General features: G+C 35.0%; 1 protein-coding gene across 3 annotated transcripts in view; it reads left to right on the forward strand.

The window, feature by feature from the left end:
• LOC128242763 (uncharacterized) overlaps nt 1-20,702 on the forward strand; it is a 33,537-nt gene that overhangs the window by 3,274 nt on the left and 9,561 nt on the right. Inside the window, exons 2-3 of one of the 3 annotated variants that reach the window (XM_052960069.1) lie at nt 13,076-13,233; nt 18,861-18,990. In XM_052960069.1, the coding sequence (XP_052816029.1) occupies nt 13,076-13,233; nt 18,861-18,990 (288 nt within the window). Of the gene's footprint in view, nt 1-12,612; nt 13,234-18,860; nt 18,991-20,702 lie in introns of those variants that run through there. The other 2 variants (XM_052960067.1, XM_052960068.1) reach the window with 2 other exon arrangements.

The raw sequence follows: 20,702 nt of genomic DNA on the forward strand, positions 1-20,702 counted from the left end.
CTTACTTGGACTAGAGCTTAGATATTTGGCATGATTCATCGTCTAGTGGACTTCTACAAAGATTGTTCAAATTATGGCCTTGGGGTCAAAATTGGCCCCGCCCCTTGGTGGTCATGGGTTTTCTCTATATGTTTATATTAAAAAAAAATCAAAAATCTCCTCTGAACTTACGTTGCTTAGAGCTTAGATATTTGGCTTGATTCATCGTCTAGTGGACCTCTACAAAGATTGTTCAAATTATGGCCTTGGGGTCAAAATTGGCCCCGCCCAGGGGGGTTAGGGTATTCTCTATATGTTTATAGTTAAAACTTCAAAAATCTTCTTCTCTGAACTTACTTGGACTAGAGCTTTGATATTTGGCTTGATTCATCGTCTAGTGGGCCTCTACAAAGATTGTTCAAATTATGACCTTGGGGTCAAAATTGGCCCCGCCCCGGGTGGTCATGGGTATACTTGATATGTTTATATTAAAAAAAATCAAAAATCTCCTCTGAACTTACGTTGCTTAGAGCTTAGATATTTGGCTTGATTCATCGTCTAGTGGACCTCTACAAAGATTGTTCAAATTATGGCCTTGGGGTCAAAATTGGCCCCACCCCCTTCGGGGGTCATGGGTTTTCTCTATATGTTTATAGTGAAAACTTCAAAAATCATCTCCTCTGAACTTACGTGGCTTAGAGCTTAGATATTTGGCATGATTCATCGTCTAGTGGACCTCTACAGTTTGTTCAAATTATGGCCCTGGGGTCAAAATTGGCCACACCCCGGGGCTGATGGGTTTTCTCTATATGTGTTATAGTGAAAACTTAAAAAGTCTTCTCCGAACTCACAAAGACAAGTAACGTCTTAATTTAAACTGGATAACATATTTAGTACACATACCAATTTTCAATATGGGCCACATACAACAATTAATAACAAATATACATATATAGATACACACTTAAAATCAAGTAGTGACAAGAGCTTAGATATTTGGCATGATATATCATCTAGTTGACTTGTACCAATATTGTTCAATCTTTGGCCCTGGGGTCAAAAAATGGCCCCACCCGGGCGGTCATGGGTTTCCTTATATATGTATATGATGAAAACTTATAAATCTTCTTCTCCGAAACCAAAAGGCGAAGGCCTTAGATATTTGGTATGAAGCATTGTTTATCGGACCACTATTAAGATTGTTCAAACTTTAGCCCTGGGGTCAAAATTGGCCACGCCCCGTGTTCATAGGCTTAGGTTTTCAATATTTTTATATAGTCTTATATAATAAAACTTTAAAAATCCTCTTCTCCAAAATATAAGACCTAGAGCTTTCATATTTGGTATATAGTGTTACCTAGTGGACCTACACCAAAGGTATTCAAATTATTGTCCCGGGGTCAAATTGGCCTTGCTCAGGGGTCATTTGTTTTTACATTGTCTTGTCACTTAAACATCTTTTCCTCTGAAAGTAAAGGTCAGAATGACTCCATACTTGATATGTAGCATCCTTACATGGTCCTATCTCAACTTTGTTCAAATGGTTTTGTTTGACCCCTTTTAGGGGTCACCAGAGCAAAAAATAGAAAAACCTTTAAACAACTTGATCTTATTAACTGCTTGATGGATCTTCAAGTCTGAAGCATCCTAGCATGGGCCTCTGTCAGGTCTTTTCAAATAATTTTGTTTGGTCCCTTTTAAGGGCCACCAGAGCTAAAATTAGTAAAAAAAAACTTAACATTTTCTTCGCATGAACCCCTTGATTGATCTTCAGCAAATTTGGTTTGAAGTGTCCTTGCATGGACCTCTCTTAAATTTGTTCACATAATTTTGTTTGGCCCGGTTGCCATGGCAACCTAAAGGAAAATGTCAACAATTGGTTATAATCATCTTCTTCTCCTAAACCGCTTTGACAATTTTGATGAAACTTCATAGGAATGATCCTTGGTTGGTGCTTTTTCAAAATATGTTCAAAGAAATTAATTCCATGTAGAACTCTGGTTGACATGGCAACCTAAAGGAAAAGTGTCAACAATTGGTTACAATCATCTTCTTCTCCTAAACCGCTTGGACAATTTTGATGAAACTTCATAGGAATGATCCTTGGTTGGTGCTTTTTCAAAATTGTTCAAAAAAATTAATTCCATGCAGAACTCTGGTTGCCATGGCAACCTGAAGGAAAATATAGGCTGTCGTGTCCGTGCTGTGACTTACTCTTATATGGACAGATTTTAAAATGACTTGCCATATGTTTTCTACATACCAAGACAACGTGTCGTGTGCAAGACCCATGTCCCTACCTCTAAGGTGAAAGATACACTAAGTGTTTATTCACAATGGAATGCTGAATATGAGGACATAAAGAGTGTTGGCTGTCATTTAGTATGAATGTTTTTTTTCTATGCTCAGAGGCAATTTAATATAACTTGCAATATGTATTTGACACATAAAGGCAAGATCAACTTTTATGTACTTGTTCATAGATCAATGTCACATTGGGGGTCATTTGTCACATACTTTGACAGCTCTTGTTCAATATTCTTTGAGAAACAAGGTATATTAATAACAAAGGTTAAACTCTTTTACTCAGGTGAGCGATTTAGGGCCATCATGGCCCTCTTGTTATAATTGTTAAGTCTTTAATGAGTCCTTGATGGATGTCAATTTCAGAACTATCTGATTGAAAAATCAATGTTTATTGTTATTTACTATATTGTCTTGTTTCTTGTTTGTGATTTTGTGTTCTATGTCTTTGGCGTTTGGCGTTTGCCCAGTGCCACTAAACCGGGTTTATATTTAAACTTTTTGCTACTGAGCTTGTTTCTGTAGCTTTTTGCATAAATATTCTCGTGTTATTTGTATACCATGACATTTTAATCTCCTTTGTTCATCATCATTGTCTGTGAGGGGCGTGCAGAAATTTGACCCTTGGCTATAACTCATAAACTTTTCAAGACATACAAGTGAAACTTGGTACAGATGTTGCAAGTCGCTACAACACGCATATATGTACCACGGCGCATATATGTACCAAGGCGCATAATGTTATTGCTGAGTTATGACCTTTTTCCTACTACAGAAAAAACAGACAATTGTTGGCATTCGTTCGGTGGTGCTTATGTGATGTTAAGTGTTCTTGTTATTATTTAGAAATGGTGCTTTTGTTAATGTTATTTGCCTCTGCGTTTTTTAGCTTGTCTTTGTTTTTTCGTTGACATCATCAGAGTAACCATGCAAATCTGTTATTGACATGTTAAGTGTTTTTGTGAGATATTCATATGAGAAAAATGTTTGTTAGGCAAAAAAAAAATTGTTTGTTTAGGGTAACCTCCCCAAAATTTCTAGATAGGGTAGGTAGGGATTTTTTTTTTTTTTTTTTTTTTTAAATCTGTCGTAAGTTCAGAGTGTTTTCTTGCACATGGCAGTCTTTCCTACATTACTGTCATTGCCTGACTTTGTTTTATCATATAAACCATACTTCTGATTAAAATCTGCATTTATCCGCCCTTCGTAACTCTCTATTCGCTAACGAATATTTTTTTGCTCAGAAACGGAAAAAAAAAATAGTTAGGGTCGGCGCATTTTTATAGGTAGGGTCGGGTTACCCGAAACAGACATATATTTTTTTAGGCCTTATGATAATACCGTTATGCATATATAATTTTATCAAATCCCATCGCTATAGCTCAATAAATATGGAGTTTTGCCAATATGCCGACTTACAAAAAAAGGCAAAGTTGAAAATATCTTGTTTTTGCTTTTCATTAGCAGTAAAACATGTATCCAGTTATTGATTGGTTAGATACGGTAGCTAAATTGATGGTCTCATGCTAGTAATTTAGTATTTCAGTTCTCCAGTTGCAATTTCACTATTTCTGTGCCATTCAGTGTCATTTCATTGTAATTTGATTTAAAATTAATGAATAATTATTGTTTTTGTGATTTGCATGTTTGTAAATTGAGTCGACTTTTAATTGTCTTCTTGGGATTTGGGATTATACAGTTGGACCCCTTTGGCTGGAACTCCGAGGGACTAGCGAAAATCCCTCGAGCCTCGGAAAAACCGATCGAAGCAGGAATGCTTACAGTCAGTATTGATAATATCTGTCATTTGTTCCCGTTCCGGATCGAAATATCCGACCCGAGGGCACCTGCGTTGCCAGGTAACGAGGCTTGCCGAGTTACCGGCTACGCAGCGTGCCCGAGGATCGGATTTTTCTATCCGGACCGGACACACATGATAGATATTTTTCTAGCATACCTTAAATTACCTTTTTTGTAAAGAAAATACATAATCTTGAAAGCGCGTTTTTGTACATTTCACCAAAAACCGCGTGCGATGATGTTTACTGACGTCATGACGCGCAGTAATTTGTATGCACTGCATACGTCAATAAGTTCCTTCGCTATTATGTCTTTTAAGGCTTATTTCGTTTTGTTTTTAAGGAATATTTTGTAAAGTTAATGTTAATGGAACTAATCTATTGAAATCTCATTACTATGGTTACATTAAGTGTTTAATAAAAGAAATTGAAAGTATTACGTCACAGCGCGTGACTCATCTGGCATGGGGGTATGCCAGATGGAGTTTTTCAGCACGGCTGAATTTACCGGAAATGCCTATCCGGTGTGCTAGAAAAAGAAATAAGTCCTTCACATCCAGTTCGAGCCTATGAGGAATTCGAGCCAAACGAGATCAAGCCAACGGGGTTCGACTATAAGTATAAATGTGTGCTCCATTCTTTCAGATTGTTATTTGTTCTATGCCTCTATATATCTTTGTTCATTTACATGCTTCTTTGTGTTAATTGTAACGTTTTACCTCTAATGCTATAATTATTTACCAAGCATTTGTGTCCAATAGTATTCCATTTCAGATTAAATAGAAAAAAATAATAAAATTGAAATACACTTGCCTGCTCTTTTGCAAAAAATACGGCCCGGCATAATCTTTGAATGGTTTGGGAATTCATTGTCCTTCAATACGTTTGCAAGTTGATAATTTCCATTTATCACCTTTATGTCGCCTGCCAGTCATTTTCAGACATACAGGGACCATAATGTCAGGTGTTGTCATCCGCGTTGTTGTCCATTTCCATGGTGTCACATTAACATGACCGCTCTCGAATATAAGCGTTCGTTTTCCAATCGTTACCACACTTGGTCACAATGTTCATTTATATAATATTACTATAGTATAATTTAAGTACAATCACCAGCCAGATCCCGATACTTACATCAGAGTTATGGCCCTTGAATTGTCAAAATCTGATTAAATTTACTTTGTCTGCTCTCTTATTTGAGCCGTTCTTATCTCATCTTCACTAAACGTGGCTACAATGTTTATAAGCCTTATCTTGACTTAGTTTGATTAACAGCCAAATCCTTATCTTAACTCTTTAAAGTTATGGCCCTTAAATTGTCAATATTTACCTAACTTCTTGTTGGTCAATCTCTTACCTGTCTATTTGTTTTCCCATCTTTACTACAATGTTTAAGGGCATATGATCTCAAACAAGTTTAATCAACAGCAGCACTACACGTTCCATTCTAGAGTTATGGCCCTTGAGCCGTATTCATGAAGCATCTTAAGTCGTTTCCTACCTTCAGTGGAATTTTTAAAATGTCATAGTCAAATCAAAAGGGATGTATAAGTGTTTTAAACATTAAAGAATGTTTTTATTCAATACCGTCAATGAAAATAATATGTTTTTGATTGTTTTTACTTTTTATTTCATATGACTAAAGAGATACTAAGGAGAGCGACTTCAGTTAGAAAATGACTTAAGAAGTTTTATAAATACCGCCCCTGGTATTGTCGAAAACCAAATGATCAAATTAACGTTGACTGTCCTCTCATACTCATAAGTTTTTCTTCTCCGATGTGATGACAATGGTAATTTGGATCTCATTTGGTTTTAAAAAAAACACACACAAGCATATAGCATTAGCTATACCAGAGTTTTAACCCATGATATCGTCATACGTGTTTATTCCACAAGGCAACAACATCCGATTAAGACCATACATGTATTTTGATTATATCAACTGACCAACCAATGAGTGGGTTGCGCGAATGAACTAGCATATGCTTAAAGTGACACTCTTATTCAAAATCAATACATAAACATGTTTAACAAACATAAATTTTGACTGAAAACCCTTAAAGTACTTACTGAATAATGCATTTATGGAAAATACTAACTACTGATAACAAGATTGTAACCATGTATATTTTCTGCAAAAATATTAAATGATTGGTGAATGCTAAAAGATTTACTGTGGTCTTCTATAGACGAATAAGGAAGAAATAATGTGTTTAATGCTCATTTCTTTCAAATTTAACTGGATATTCTTTATAAGAACCATTTTTTTACATGTATTCATCCTATTTGGAATATTAAAAAAATATTATTAATTGTGATAAACTTATTTGGGAGTAAGAGTGCATCTTTAATAACTATATTTCAAATGTTTTACTTTCAATTTGCCATGCTTTCCTCGAAATATTCGAGGAATAGATGCAATCAGTGATTTAAATGAATACATTACTAATAATGAGTTTATGTTAAAGTATATAAATGTGTGTAAATGAAACTTCATTTTCTATGGCGCGTTAAATAATATTACGAAGTTGGGGCATCACCCGACAAGTGGAAGATTTTAGTCATTACTCGTATGCAGTAAGGATGTAATTCTTGTACAAATACCAATCATTTTATTTCGATTTTATTGCGATGTCTTTCTGATAATAATTGTGATGATTTTCTGTTTTTATACCTCGGCTTCAAAAAGGGAAGAGGGGCTATATGAGCATCACGCGCGTTCGTACGTCCGTCCGTCCGTCGGTCCGTACGTTGTGTTTTTATAAGGTCCATATCTTTCTCATTCGTGGTCGGATTTTAAAATCATTTGGCAGAAGTGAACACCATAGCTTCAGATATAATTCATCTGCACACAGGATACGTCGCGCATAAGACCCGCGTATCTACCTTCAAGGTCACAGCAGCCTTCTGAACATAGTTAATGAAAGTATGTTTTGCTATATAAGCCTTACTGATAATAGTTCGTGTCCGGTCCATATCTTTTTCAATCAAATTTAAAAACATTTAGCAGAAGTGATCACTATAGCATGAGGATGTGTAGCCGGCACGACCCATTTCCCTACCTTTAAGGTCGAGGTCACAGCAACCTTCTGAACATAGTAATTTTGCTGTATAAGGCTTACTGATAATAGTTCGTGTTCGGTCCATATCTTTCTCATTCATGGTCGGATTTTAAAATTGTTTGGCGGATGTGATCACCATAGCATGATGATGTGTAGCCCGCAATACCCATGGTCTTATCTTCAAGGTCGAGGTCACAGCAACCTTTTGAACTTAGTATGTTTTGCTACACAAACCTAACTGATAATAGTTTTTATCCAGGCCTTATCTTTCTCATTCATGGTCAGATTTTTTGCGTAGTACGAGAACGTGTCGCGCACAAGACCCGCGTCCTTACCTTCAAGGCCACAGGAACCTTTTGCACTTAGCATGTTTTGCTATAAAAGTCTTGTTGATGATAGTTTGTATCCGGCCTGTAGGTTTGTCATACAAGGCTGTTTTCTAAAATCATTGGGCAGAAGTGACCATATTGTATATTTACACCTCAACTTCCATTCCTTAAATGAACTGCCTTTCGGCAATTGCGCGCAACATCTTCGGATATGTTCGGATCGTAATTCATTGCATAACAATATACATGAAAGCTATTGATCTTGTTATTGGTCGTATTGTGTCTGCAGGTACCGTAAAATATAGATCAACATTTTTAAAAGTGTTATTTTATTATATTTTAAATATATTGGTACCAGAAGTGTTTCAATTTTACGTTTTAAAGTGATTTCAAGTGGTTGATCTTTTCCCGCGTTATTGTGACGTCATTTGAAAAAAAATGTTTCGGTTATAGTCGGGTCGTTCTATTCACAGAATGGGTAAGAACAGATTACTGAAAGGTTTTCTTAAATGAAATGAAGTATTTTTTTAGCAATTCTTGAAGGAAATAATGAACTGTTGGTGTAAATATAAGGAATGAATTGCGGGGTTGATGTCATTATCGGGGATATGAACGCAATTGGGTTGGTCAAAGTACGCGTGGAGTCCTTTGGACTCCACACACATTGACCAACCCAATTGCGTTCATACCCCGATAATGACATCAAGCCCGCAATTCATTCCTTAAATGAGGACGTTTCGGGCACCAAAACCTTTGTCCATTCCTTCGAGGTCAAGGTCACTGCAATCCTCTAAATTTGATTTGCTACATGACTGATAATTCTGCGACACGTTTACCTTCAGTGAAACACGCATCACTCGAGTTTTTTTTTTTTAATTCTTCTATCCATGAGTGTTTCCGACACCTATTAGGCGTGCGGAGTTTTAAATCACATTCTGTGATAGCTCTAGTTTTAACATATTAGTCCGTTATTTTATTAATAATAAAGACATTGAGATTGCAGTGGTCCAGTACTTTATGGCTACGGTGTTCTTAATGTGTATGGCCAAGTATCCATAGTTCTGATTTTATCTATAATTCAGTCTGTCCGAAATTTTATGTCAATATTTTCATATCACTGATATTAATTAGCTTATAATTTGACGCATGTTTGGTTGCCATAGTTTCAATGCTTTTAAGCACTATAAACGATGCAAATTTAAGTCAGCAAATACGATTACTAAAAGAAAAGAGTTGCAAGTTACTTCATGCATAGATATAACTTCCCACAAAGATAAACATTTATCTGATGACTTCATTTTATTAAAACGACATATCCTTTTATGTCAGTTTCAAAACCTTAAATCACTATAGTGCTTACAGAAAATGTGACCCCTTTTGAAACCGTTCATAGAAGAGATATAAGCGACACTATGTCAACGTTAAGTTGGAGGTTGTCTAAGTGTTCCTTGTATTGAAGTATTGAACAGCACTGATAACAGTTAAGGCAAGTCATATCATGGGAAAAGGAGATTAGAATAATTTCTTTGGTTTTCATGCGATATTTGTGTAACATGTCTGAAGAGAAGTGATGGACAATCGGCTGGATATTCCTAATCGATTAATCGGACGGACAGACCCACTTATAAATCGGATAAGTCGATAAATATCAGAAAGTTAAAAAAACAAACATTTTTTGTCATTTTATATCTAGTTAATTGGTAAATAAAATCACATTCGTCGCATGGCTTAAAATAAATTAAAATCGAGAAGTGCAATAGGTATGAAGATTGTAACTTGGTAACTGTTTTCAACAAACAACAAACACATTTATGTAATATTGTCAACAAAACATAACAAAAAACAAGAGTATTGAATACTATTATTCATTAAATTTAGTGTTTAAGCTTGTATTTATAGATCTCAGTTTAAATTTGATTGCCAGTGAAGTGTATTATTGCAAACATAATTATGATTCCCAAGAGTTAAGTCATTAAGTTTAACTGCTAAATTAAAATGAATATATCCGAGGTTGTTTTCGATAAAAATGGCCTTGCCCATTTGGCGAGGGCTCCGTTAAGATTGTTAGTCATTTAAGTTTTGACAGAATGTAACCCTGGTTCTTTAACGTGCACCAGTGTGAAGCACTGGGACACGGGGCACATTTAACGTCCCTCCCGGAGGACGATTAGTATTTTAGTAATGCGACGGGGAATCGAACTTGTGACCCCTGGATTGATAGTCAAGTGTGTTACCACTAGACCACTAATCCGGCAAGACCGAAATACGAGTATAAATAAGCTAACATACACACATAAAAATGGCCGAGGAGTTCCGAGTGTGCTCTTTATTTTCAAAAGTTTATTACATACAATGGAAATATCCGCGTCATGGAACCTGCCACTAAAAACTAAACATCTCATTAAACTGTACAATGTACAGCTGCTTGGCGATTATGACTTTTATTTACAGATTGTAAGGCTCTCTTGTAAGTTGGGATGTTGTGGTCGAGTAGCTAGCTATTCAATGAACAATTCCATTTATAAGATAAAACAGGTGTTGCCTCTTTTATGATATCCAATTTGATACTATAAAGAATAGCTCATTTCTAGAATTAATTACCAGATGTTACTAGACTGGAATGGTACTATATCGATTCAGCAAAATGTTTAGTCTAAAGACTGTATTAAAAAACATTTATTCAAGGAATATATTGATATAATTTCCTCGAAATTTTGCTTTGTAAGTGTAAGTTCGGCATTATAAATCACAAACTATCAATAGAAAAACGTCGCTTTTCAATGCTGAAAGAAATAGCCGGTGTGTTTTTCACTTGATTCTAATACTTTTTGGGGTTGATAAATAGCACTATTTAATGGAATGCAGATATTTTAACAATGCATGAAAAAAATATATTCAGCCATTTTATATTAGGCATCCAAATGGACATGGAATCGGGGAGTTAGGATTTGTTATTGGTCCCTGACAGATTTGAACATTTGATTGACTTTAACTTGTGCTTGTGGAAAAGGCATAATTTTGTAAAATGATTTCGGGACAATCTCATTCACCTCAGTCTCCAAGTAAAATCTAGATTTTAATGTGTTTGTTAATTTGGTTGCTGTTTTGGCTTATAATGTATGTTGATAATAATACATATGTTCTACTTTTTATGGCACCATAGTACTCTTCTCTTTAAAACTGTCAGTTTGTTATGCACTGCATGTTATGATACTTGTTTTATTTAGAGTTTTTAATCTTGTCCATGGACCTTTAACCATAAAAGTTATTTTCAACTAACGCAAACAGCGCGATTTCATTCGAGATCATATCCAAGTAATTGTTTTGGAGGTGTGCGCCATCTTGTTTCGGATCGCGAAATTGTGTTGCATTTATCCGGTTTAGAGGTCCGTGTTGTTTTTTCTTCAAATATTTGGTGTCAGTTTCATGACTTGCATTACATGCATGTAACATGCCTTTTTTAGATTAAACTTAAAACTTGAAACTTGTCATAGTTTACCCCACTTTTTTCATCAAAGAACACCGTTATGTGAAAGATTGTGAAACAAGATATGTGCGTGTGCTTTAAAGCTGCACACTCACAGATTGAACGTTTTGACAACTTTTTTTTATTTTTTTGTCTTGGAACGTGCAGTTTTTTTTTGTGAGAATCCATGGAAACCAGTTATATAAGACTGCTGACAAAAAAACCGCAGATTTTTATATTTAAGTTAAAAACTGATTTTTTTATGCATTTTTCTTAAACCGTTGGTAACGGTTTAAGCCCTAAAACTTTAATTTTCGAACGAAAATATGAAAAATTACGATCTGATTTTTTTTGTCAGCAATCTTATATCATTGGTTTGCAGATATGTATCCAAAAATTGCCATTTCTAAGACAAGAAAAAAAGTTCTAGAAATGGTATACCTGTGAGAGTGCAGCTTTAAGTGTCGATACAAGTACATGTAATACAATCGTAATACCTCGGTTATATTCCATCGAAAACAACTTTGGATTTATATGGACGGTTTACAAAGTCAGAACTCTTAACATTTAACTACGCTGCAAGTAGATCGCGTAGTATTTGCAATTCAGCAGTTAAATGCAATGACTTTACTCTTGGGAATCTTATTTATTTATGGAATAATACTTATCACTGGCAATCAATTTAAACTTGGTAATAAAAAATACACGTTAAAGACTACAATTTATTAAAACTATTATTTAAAATGTTACGAACTACTTCTACTCATGTAACGGCATACATCCGAGGATATTTTCGATTTAAAAATGGCCGAGGTGTTTCGAATGGATGTAAATGTTGCCGTTTAAAATTACATATATACATCGAGGACGTAGTTAAAAAGGTAGCAATCAAAACATTGAAAATTGAGCGAGTTTTACATTGAAAAAACAAACAATATAAAACCAATCAAAGATTTGAAAGCCTCTGTCACGTTTAAAAGAATTTCTTATTCAGATGGACGCATATTTATAGATTTGAATACCACATGTGACTCATATGTTCAAAGGTTTTTACATGTATTTCCATAATAATTAATTTCCCTTGTTAAATTAAGCATACTGAATCTACTCCCAAAGTATGCACTTTCACACACACACACAAAAATATTTCTCACCACGTTTTTGCTACTTAGTAAGTTTGTATGCTCTTAGATTTTAGCGACACAATCTTGTCCATGTACCCTTATCAGCTATTACCGAACTTCCTTGCAATCTAGAACAGGCGTTACCTTAAACATGGAAAGGAAGTTTTATAATCATTCAAAATGCTTGTCTTCCAATCCATTCAGAAACATTCTTTACACTATATATTTGTACATTGTGCATTGATTTCTTGTGTATATTGAACTGAATTAATACGTTTAAACAAGTTACTTTCCAAAAACAGTGGAAAAAAGTAAACGAAAAAAAGAAACTGATTTCAGTCCGAAGAAGGCTCGTCTAAAACCGTGAGCAAGATATTCAAATGTGAAAAACTCCACCTTCTACATTTTTTCCAAGTGACTAGAGAACGCCCCGGTAACCATGAAATAATATATCCAATTTTAAACATTTTGCCAAGCTGTTATAAATACGTTTGGCCTTATTTTCTGATAAGCTGTCCAGGTGCTGATAACACGTGTAAAGCCAAATACATCAAGGTTGCCTCTTCAATATTGGACGCGTATACAATCTTTAATTTGAGTGCCATAAATGGTTTGGCTTAGCGTCTGAAGGGGCTTGACAGTTTTGTTCGTATTGTGAAATTTACGTGCTATTTAAAAAAAAAAAAGTTTTGTGTTGGATATTTATGGAAACCATAGAAATTAGAAATCACCTAGGATGTATTTGTTACACAATTAAGATAACAGAAGATCTTCTAATAAATAAGTTAAAATCATTTTTTCATATGACACATGAATGTTTAGCAGTTCTAGCTGTTTTTAGGTTGTAAACAGTCGTGGTCTAATTTATTTTGGGCGCAGTGCATTGACGAAAAAATGGCTATCGCAAAATCTCACATAACAATTCTTTTAGCTGTGACGGTGTTTTTCTTGGTCGCCATTCGTCTTTACTATGACAAAGAAACGTATCTTACTTTGTATAAAAATGAAGCCAACAAGGCGGAAGAGAGACTACAGCGCTACCTTACGGGCGGAGTAGACAAAAATGATGACGTATACTTTACCATGTCACGATTGGTGGAGCAGCGTAATAATATCTCCCGAATTCTCAACAAGAAACAACAGAAAATAGGCCAGCTGGAATGCGAGGTAAAATCTGATCTTAGTGTTATTCCGACGATTGATTATAATCGCACATCGATTGAAAAGGTCATCCTTAATCGATTTACAAAAAAGTAGCCATTTTAAGACCATGTAGTCTTGTTTCTTCTTTCGCAATTTATACTTGTTTCTAGATTTTTCAATTTTGAATTAATGTTATTTATTATCAAGGCTTAACTTGTTAACGTTCGCGAATTGTTTCGTGTTAACCGCTTAATTTTCGCGATAATTAGTTAACTAGTTATCTTAAGTTAATATTTGCAAATTTTTTTTTTTGGTAAGATAAATATAATATACTAAAAACAGGCTTATAAGTGTCTAGAACTGCCACCTGTTTCCTTTTTTAGCTGAACAACATTAACAGTATAACTAGTTATGGTCAATTCCACTTAATAAGTAGAATCATAGCTGCTTACCTAAATAAGCTTTGTGTTATCACTAATCTAACAATGCATTTCTGGCTTCTAGCGGGAACTGGGCATCTAGTTATGATTTGTGAATTCCAGTTAGTAAGTAACATAATAACTGGTTAACTACATAAGATTCGTGTTACCAGTTATCTATAAATTAAGATTTATATAACTTTATATAAGGTTCGTGGTAACACGAATCTTATCTAGATAACCAGTTAGTATGTTACTTACTGGGTGGAATTCGTAAACCATAACAGATAACCTGTTAGTGCCTGAATCTGGAGGGCATTTATAGTTGACTGGTAACACGAATCTTATCTAGATAACCAGTTAGTATGTTACTTGCTAAGTGGAATTCGTTAACCATAACAAATAACCTGTTAGTGCCTGAATCTGGAATGCATTTATAGTTGACTGGTAACACGAATCTTATCTAGTTAACCAGTAAAATATGAGTGTATGTGCTAGGTAAATAGAAGTGGCTGTATTTGCTTGGTTGAAATATACAATTGTAGCTGTATGTGCTGGATACAATATGACTGATGTGATAGGTAAAGACTGATTGTGCTCTTTTTTTTAAATTGGCTGTATGTGGTAGGTAAAATAATTATACAAAACAGAACAGAACATTTATTTTTTACTTAAGCATTAACAGCTCATCGTTACATCACACAAATGTATATATAAATATATAATACACACGCATAATCAGCTAATACATACATAATTACATTAAAATGCGTTCGAAAAGGTTTAATGCGGTATAAATACCTTGTTTAGAAATTACAAAAAACAAAACCAAAAAAAGCAAACGTCAACCATGTTACCCACATATCAGCGTGCATGATGGTTAATATGGTTAAAATTTTACATGTGCGTGTGTGTGTGTGTGTGTGTGCTTATTAAGACTATGTTTGCGCGTCCATATGTCAATTAGGGGTCATCATTATTTCAAACTATACTTAAAAGTGATTAATCTAACGCATATCTTCATCGCTTTGGTGTACGAGAGAATGTATAGGTCGAGATCTGCATAAATCTATTTAATTCAATTTGAAGAGCCCTTATTTCACGGCCACAAAACGCAAGTTCCACCACTTAACCGTAGCGCAAAGAAAATGAGCTGTCCACATTTCCGTGGTGCAGCTGTGCCATGTGTTCACTTCTGTTGTTTTTTTAGATTATAAAGGTCTGCCCGCACGCTATAGTGGCTGCATTATGGCTTGACCCCATCACATCCCAAAGTGCGACTGAAACATACTTTTGAGGCCAGAGGGGGAGTTTTAATACCTCCGTTTTGTGGGATATTCGCCAAACGAGTAATTATGAACCCAAATTGCCACGAGCCCTACAATGATGTGTTTACCTCTACACACATGAAAGTGATATATAGGAGAAAAGCTAGTGGCACCCAGTTCGCACAATAGATTGAGACGAAAGCGTAGCCAGCCTGCAGTAATAATGATCTTACACGGTACCACATTCTCCGATTTTCGAAATATGTCCGTTTAATAAAATTATTAGATAAAATATAAATAATATTCACGTGTGTAGAAGTAAATACAAGGCGCAGCTGCACCACGGATGTGCCGACAGCTCATTTTCTTTGCACCGCCGTTAAGTGGTAGAGCTTGCGTTTAGTGGCCGTGTATTTGGTCAAGATTTACAATGTAAGATTTGATGATTTGAGAGTCGCAGATATAACTGCTGTGTAAACTTGGCACTTAACTTCAATTTAAATGATACGTTCGTGTTTACAGTTCCTCAGCGACACAATAAAACAGCGGGTTGTTACTGGTTTATTATAGATTATAAAAATGTCTAAAGATTTATTCAACTTGTAATTTATATTATTTATTCAACTTCTGTTTCATATTGCCATACATCACAAACATATCTTACATGTCGCATACATAATATGTTGCGTTTATATGAAGAAATTTACCCTGGGGGTGTGAGGGGTTTTGGGTAAGTTAACCCCCGTAGGTATTTTATATCATATAAACGCAAAAATAGATACGAATGGCTTGGAAAGTTAAGATTAACGTCGTCAGCTGGCAATCACTAATTATGTCTATCAATTAGAGGGCTATATATTAAATGCAGTTGATAGAATATTCTAATACATTTTTCCCAAACATTTATCAATAGCATTGGATTTTTTTTATTTTACTTACGTGAAGGTGGAGTTACTTTTTTCACTGTTTAACTTAATTGATGATATAGAGGATAATTGCTTGTTTTAGTGTAAGATCGTATTAATATATTTCACCGAGTGAGCACCAAAATAGTATTCCACGAGTGGCGTAGGATCGAGTGAAATATTCACTGAAGTTGTTTACGAGGTGAAATATATTGCTATTTTACACTGAAACACAATTTTTATTTTTTTATTTAATGACTCAAATTGAAATTTAAAGTCATTTGATTTCGCCAATTTTGATGTGCACGTAACGTCTTTTCGGAAATGACGTCGTTGAAATTGTGTTCCAAGCCCTGTGCGCGCTGTCGTTTGATCTGGAACCGAAAGCGGACTTAAATTTCAAAATAATAAAACATATCAAATTGATATTTTCACCGTTTGAAACAGTGAAATAGAGATTTTATTTCACTGCTAAATCTCTTTAAACCACCGGAAAGTACATAAAATAAAAATGATTAACTTACCAAATGAAAAACGGGGCTGGTTCTTTGACTCGTTAAGTTTTGTGTCGAGATCATAATATTTAATGAGATAAATGGCCGACTAACCACTCTACATACTTCTTTAAACAAGGAAGTGAAGGGTTCCTATGGATAAAGTAGATATGAAGTGTACTCAAATGCTTTCGAAGTTAGGGTGGGTAATTCTTTTTAAAACAAACATGCTGGGTAAAAGTTTGTCGAAAACCAACGCAATACATAAACAAACGTCTAGGTTTTGCAAGGAATCTGCAAGTGTGTGTGATTTAAACACACACGCACGCACGCACGCACGCACGCACGCACGCACACACACACACACACACACACACATTCCCTTCTCCAATATCTGTGTATATATGTTATAATATGTTTTATAATAAATAGAACCACTATATTTAGTAATTATTGTTACCTTTGTATCAAAATTAAAGTCACCAGAAAAGATAACCAATAACCATGCTAATTTAAAGACACATTGCGATAATGAAAAAGTAATTTTGTAAAGAAAACAAAACTGCATGTAATGTCAATTAATATAGTCGAAATTCAAATTTTGATAAAGACATGCAATCAAACGTTGTCCTGTTCGAAAATTGAGTCAAACATCAAAAAAGTACATCTTCTGGGCATAATTCAGTGACCTATTTTGCATTCACTAATTTCGTATCTATAAAATCTTCCTTACTCTGATATTGTAATACAGCGGTGTTTTTGAGTGTTGTACAAATAGATAAGCCGGCATATTTGATTTTGTAATTCGTCACAAAACTCATTGGCTAGACAGATGATGTCAGCCAATGTCCTTGTTCTGAGACATTCGTGGCTGTGATCTGTGTCTTTAATATCGACATGATACGTGTAAGATACGGGCTAGAAGCCATTTTCCATCGAAAACAACCACGGATGTATATGAACGGTTTACAATATCAGAAATATGTTCATTTAACAACGATGCAAGAAGATCGCGTAGTAATATCGATTTAGCAGTTGAACTTTATGACTTTACTCTTGAGAATCTTTATGATTATGCAATAATGCACTTAACTTGAAACCAATGTAAACTTAGAAATACAAAACTCGTCAAAACACTACAATTATTAAAAAAAAAATACGAACTACTTGTATTGATTTACCGGCATACACCCAAGGTTGTTTTCGATAGAAAATGGTCGAGGTGTTCCGAATGATAATAGATAATATAGATTGTGAAACAAGACGTCTACACGTACTTGTATGAGTAGCTTCTCGCACATCTAAAGGTAGCAATTGAGATAAAAAAGCGTTTGCAAAATAAAACCTTCCTCGTGCTATATCACATTCCATTTTTAACTTCAATGCACACAAACCTGGATGACGTAGTGCACTAAAAGTAGGCCATGTGTACACATACCCTGTGTAAATGCACCAATCTTTCTTAAAACAATTGCTGCTTGTGTTTATTGTCCCATAAAGGTAAATAAGCGGACATTTGAGAACCTAAATATTTTCGACAATAAGCCAAGTTGATTATATGACCATAAGGAAGTCCGTAACACAACATGTTTAAAGTTATTGTAATTAATACAAATATGTTTGTTGTTGTTTTGTAAATAGAGGGGCATAGACTTAAGAAAGACAAACGTTTGTGCGTTTTACGTATACACGATGGAGAATCGAGCAGTAATTACAATTATAGTGGAGCAGGTGCGCTCAATTTCGAAAAAATATCAGTGCATATAAATAAAATATCATTTATATTTTCTAAAAAGCATGATGTTCACGGCAAATTTACTCGGTACCTTTTTATTGTTGAGAGTGGCGTTGTAAGGTCCCGAAAGTCGAAAGGGTGTTTTGAGTACAATTCATTAACTGATTCTCTATCGTGACAAAGAGAGACAAGAGCTGGCACTGCAAGTGATGAATGATTCCGCATCGGTACTCAAGTTTAAATCAAAGGTCATATTGAAAGGAAAAAAAAATTAAATGTGTGGATTAAGAAAGGAAATGTTTATGAACAAGTGGAATAGATAAAAACACTCATGCATGAAAAAGTTGGGATATGACCGTATACTACGTCCCTACATGCAGCATTCCATAGTAAACAAACAATAAGTTTGACCTTGACCTTAGAGACAGGGACACGGGTCGTGGACGCGACACGTCGTCTTAATATGTCAAAGATATGTGGCAAGGGCTTTTAAAAAATATTTTCATACAAGAGCAAGTTACAGTCCGAACACAGGAAATGGAGCCGGACAACAAAACCTATACCAAGTGTCCCTATAGGCATCATTCCTTAGTCATCAAACACTAAGTGTGACATTGACCTTAGAGGTATGGACATAGATCGTGCGCGGGACACATCGTCTTGGTATAATGTACACAAGTGACAAGTTATTTTAAAATCTGTCTATGCAAGAGAATTGTACAGTCCGAGAAATTGAGAGGGCCAGACGGACGGTGCGATTTGAATATGCCCACCTATCTATTTTCACCTTGCTGGACTTTATTGAAAACCATCCATGTTATGTTTTATAGTCGAGTGCCAAAGGCAAGACCTTCAAGATCTCCTCAACTGGTGGTTGGTGTGCGCAGTCAAGCGTAGAAAACTCAGGGCAACATAAGACGGACACGCAGCTAGTGCCAGTGTTAGCAGAGTTCTTTAAAGGTAAGTCAAAATGCGTAAAGCGTTAGACACCTAATTTACCTTCTTGTTTAAATAAGATTTTTTAGCGAAAAACTTAAATATTTGCCTTATAATACCTGGAAATACCGAATTGGAATTACGACGACCATTTGCTATCAAGTATTAATTTATTAGACACCAATTTAACCTTAAAGTCCGCGAAGCTGTGTAGTAGTAGGCCATACTTTAAAAAGATCGATCATGATATTAATTCAGTTAATTATTAGTTTTCATGTTATGAAATTGCTAGTTTTTTCACAATTCGTTTCCTACTAAATTTCTATTCATGAGTACTACAACCTATTCATTGGCACCACAACGTTCAGAAATCGAGCATAGTGAAGTAAGTTTCTAAAATTTGTAACGCGGCAACCTTTTGTCAATAAAAAAGCCACACACATGTAAAGAAAATGCTTAAACCTAAGGTACGAGAACAATTCTCACGAAAATCCAGATTTTTACGTTGTCAACACTAACGTCTAGCAAGTTATGCAAGTTGTAGACGATCAGATATTATTCAAAACCTTTACATTTTTAACAACTCATGGCCATTCCTTTGTGGAACTACATTATCCATTTTTTATTTACTCGTATAAACCTCTATAAATGAAAAATAAGAAACCGTTCTCACTGTTTACATCCATTTTCCACTCATTGGCACTATAACGGAAGACGCGTTGGAGCATTTTCAACACATAACAAAATGTTATGGCTCCAATGATTACCCGTCGTGAAGATTAAGGAGAGCTATACTACTCACCCAAGTGTCGGCGTCACACCTTGGTTAAGGTTTTGCGTGCAAGCACACATAGGTTTATATCTCATCAACTACTTGAGGTGTTGCATTGAGACGTTATACAATGGTACTCAACCATCCAACCTACTTAATTAACCAAGTTAGATAACTCTAGTTTGCATTTAATGCAAATAATAGGCCTTTTTTATTTGACTTAGAAATTCTGCTTAAGGTTTTGCGTGCAAGGACACAAAGGTTAATATCACAGCAACTACTTGAGGTATTGCATTGAGACTTGATACAATGGTACTCAACCATCCAACCTATTTAATTAACCAAGTTAGATAACTTTAGTTTGCATTTAATGCAAATAAAAGGCCTTTATTATTTGACTTAGGAATTCTGGTTAAGGTTTTGCGTGAAAGCACACATAGGTTAATATCTCAGCAACTACTTGATGTATTGCATTGAGACTTAATACAATGGTACTCAACCATCCAATCTACTTAAATAACCTTGTAAGATAACTCTAGTTTGGAGTAAATTTAAATAATTGCCCCTTTTTTATTCGACATAGAAATTCCGGTTAAGGTTTTGCATGTTACCACTTTTAAGTCAATACCTCAGTGAATACATCATGTATTGCATTGAAATTTTACACACTGACTCCCAACCATTTAACCTTCTTATTTAATCAAGTAAGATAACTCTATCTTTCATATTATATAATCTTTGCCCCTTTATTATGCGACTTAGAAATTCTGGTTAAGGTCTTGCATGTTACCACTTTTAAGTCAATACCTCAGTGAATACATCATGTATTGCATTGAAATTTTACACACTGACTCCCAACCATTTAACCTTCTTATTTAATCAAGTAAGATAACTCTATCTTTCATATTATATAATCTTTGCCCCTTTATTATGCGACTTAGAAATTCTGGTTAAGGTGTTGCAT

Source organism: Mya arenaria, chromosome 8 (assembly GCF_026914265.1).
Source record: "Mya arenaria isolate MELC-2E11 chromosome 8, ASM2691426v1".
Classification (NCBI taxonomy): Eukaryota; Metazoa; Mollusca; class Bivalvia; order Myida; family Myidae; genus Mya; species Mya arenaria.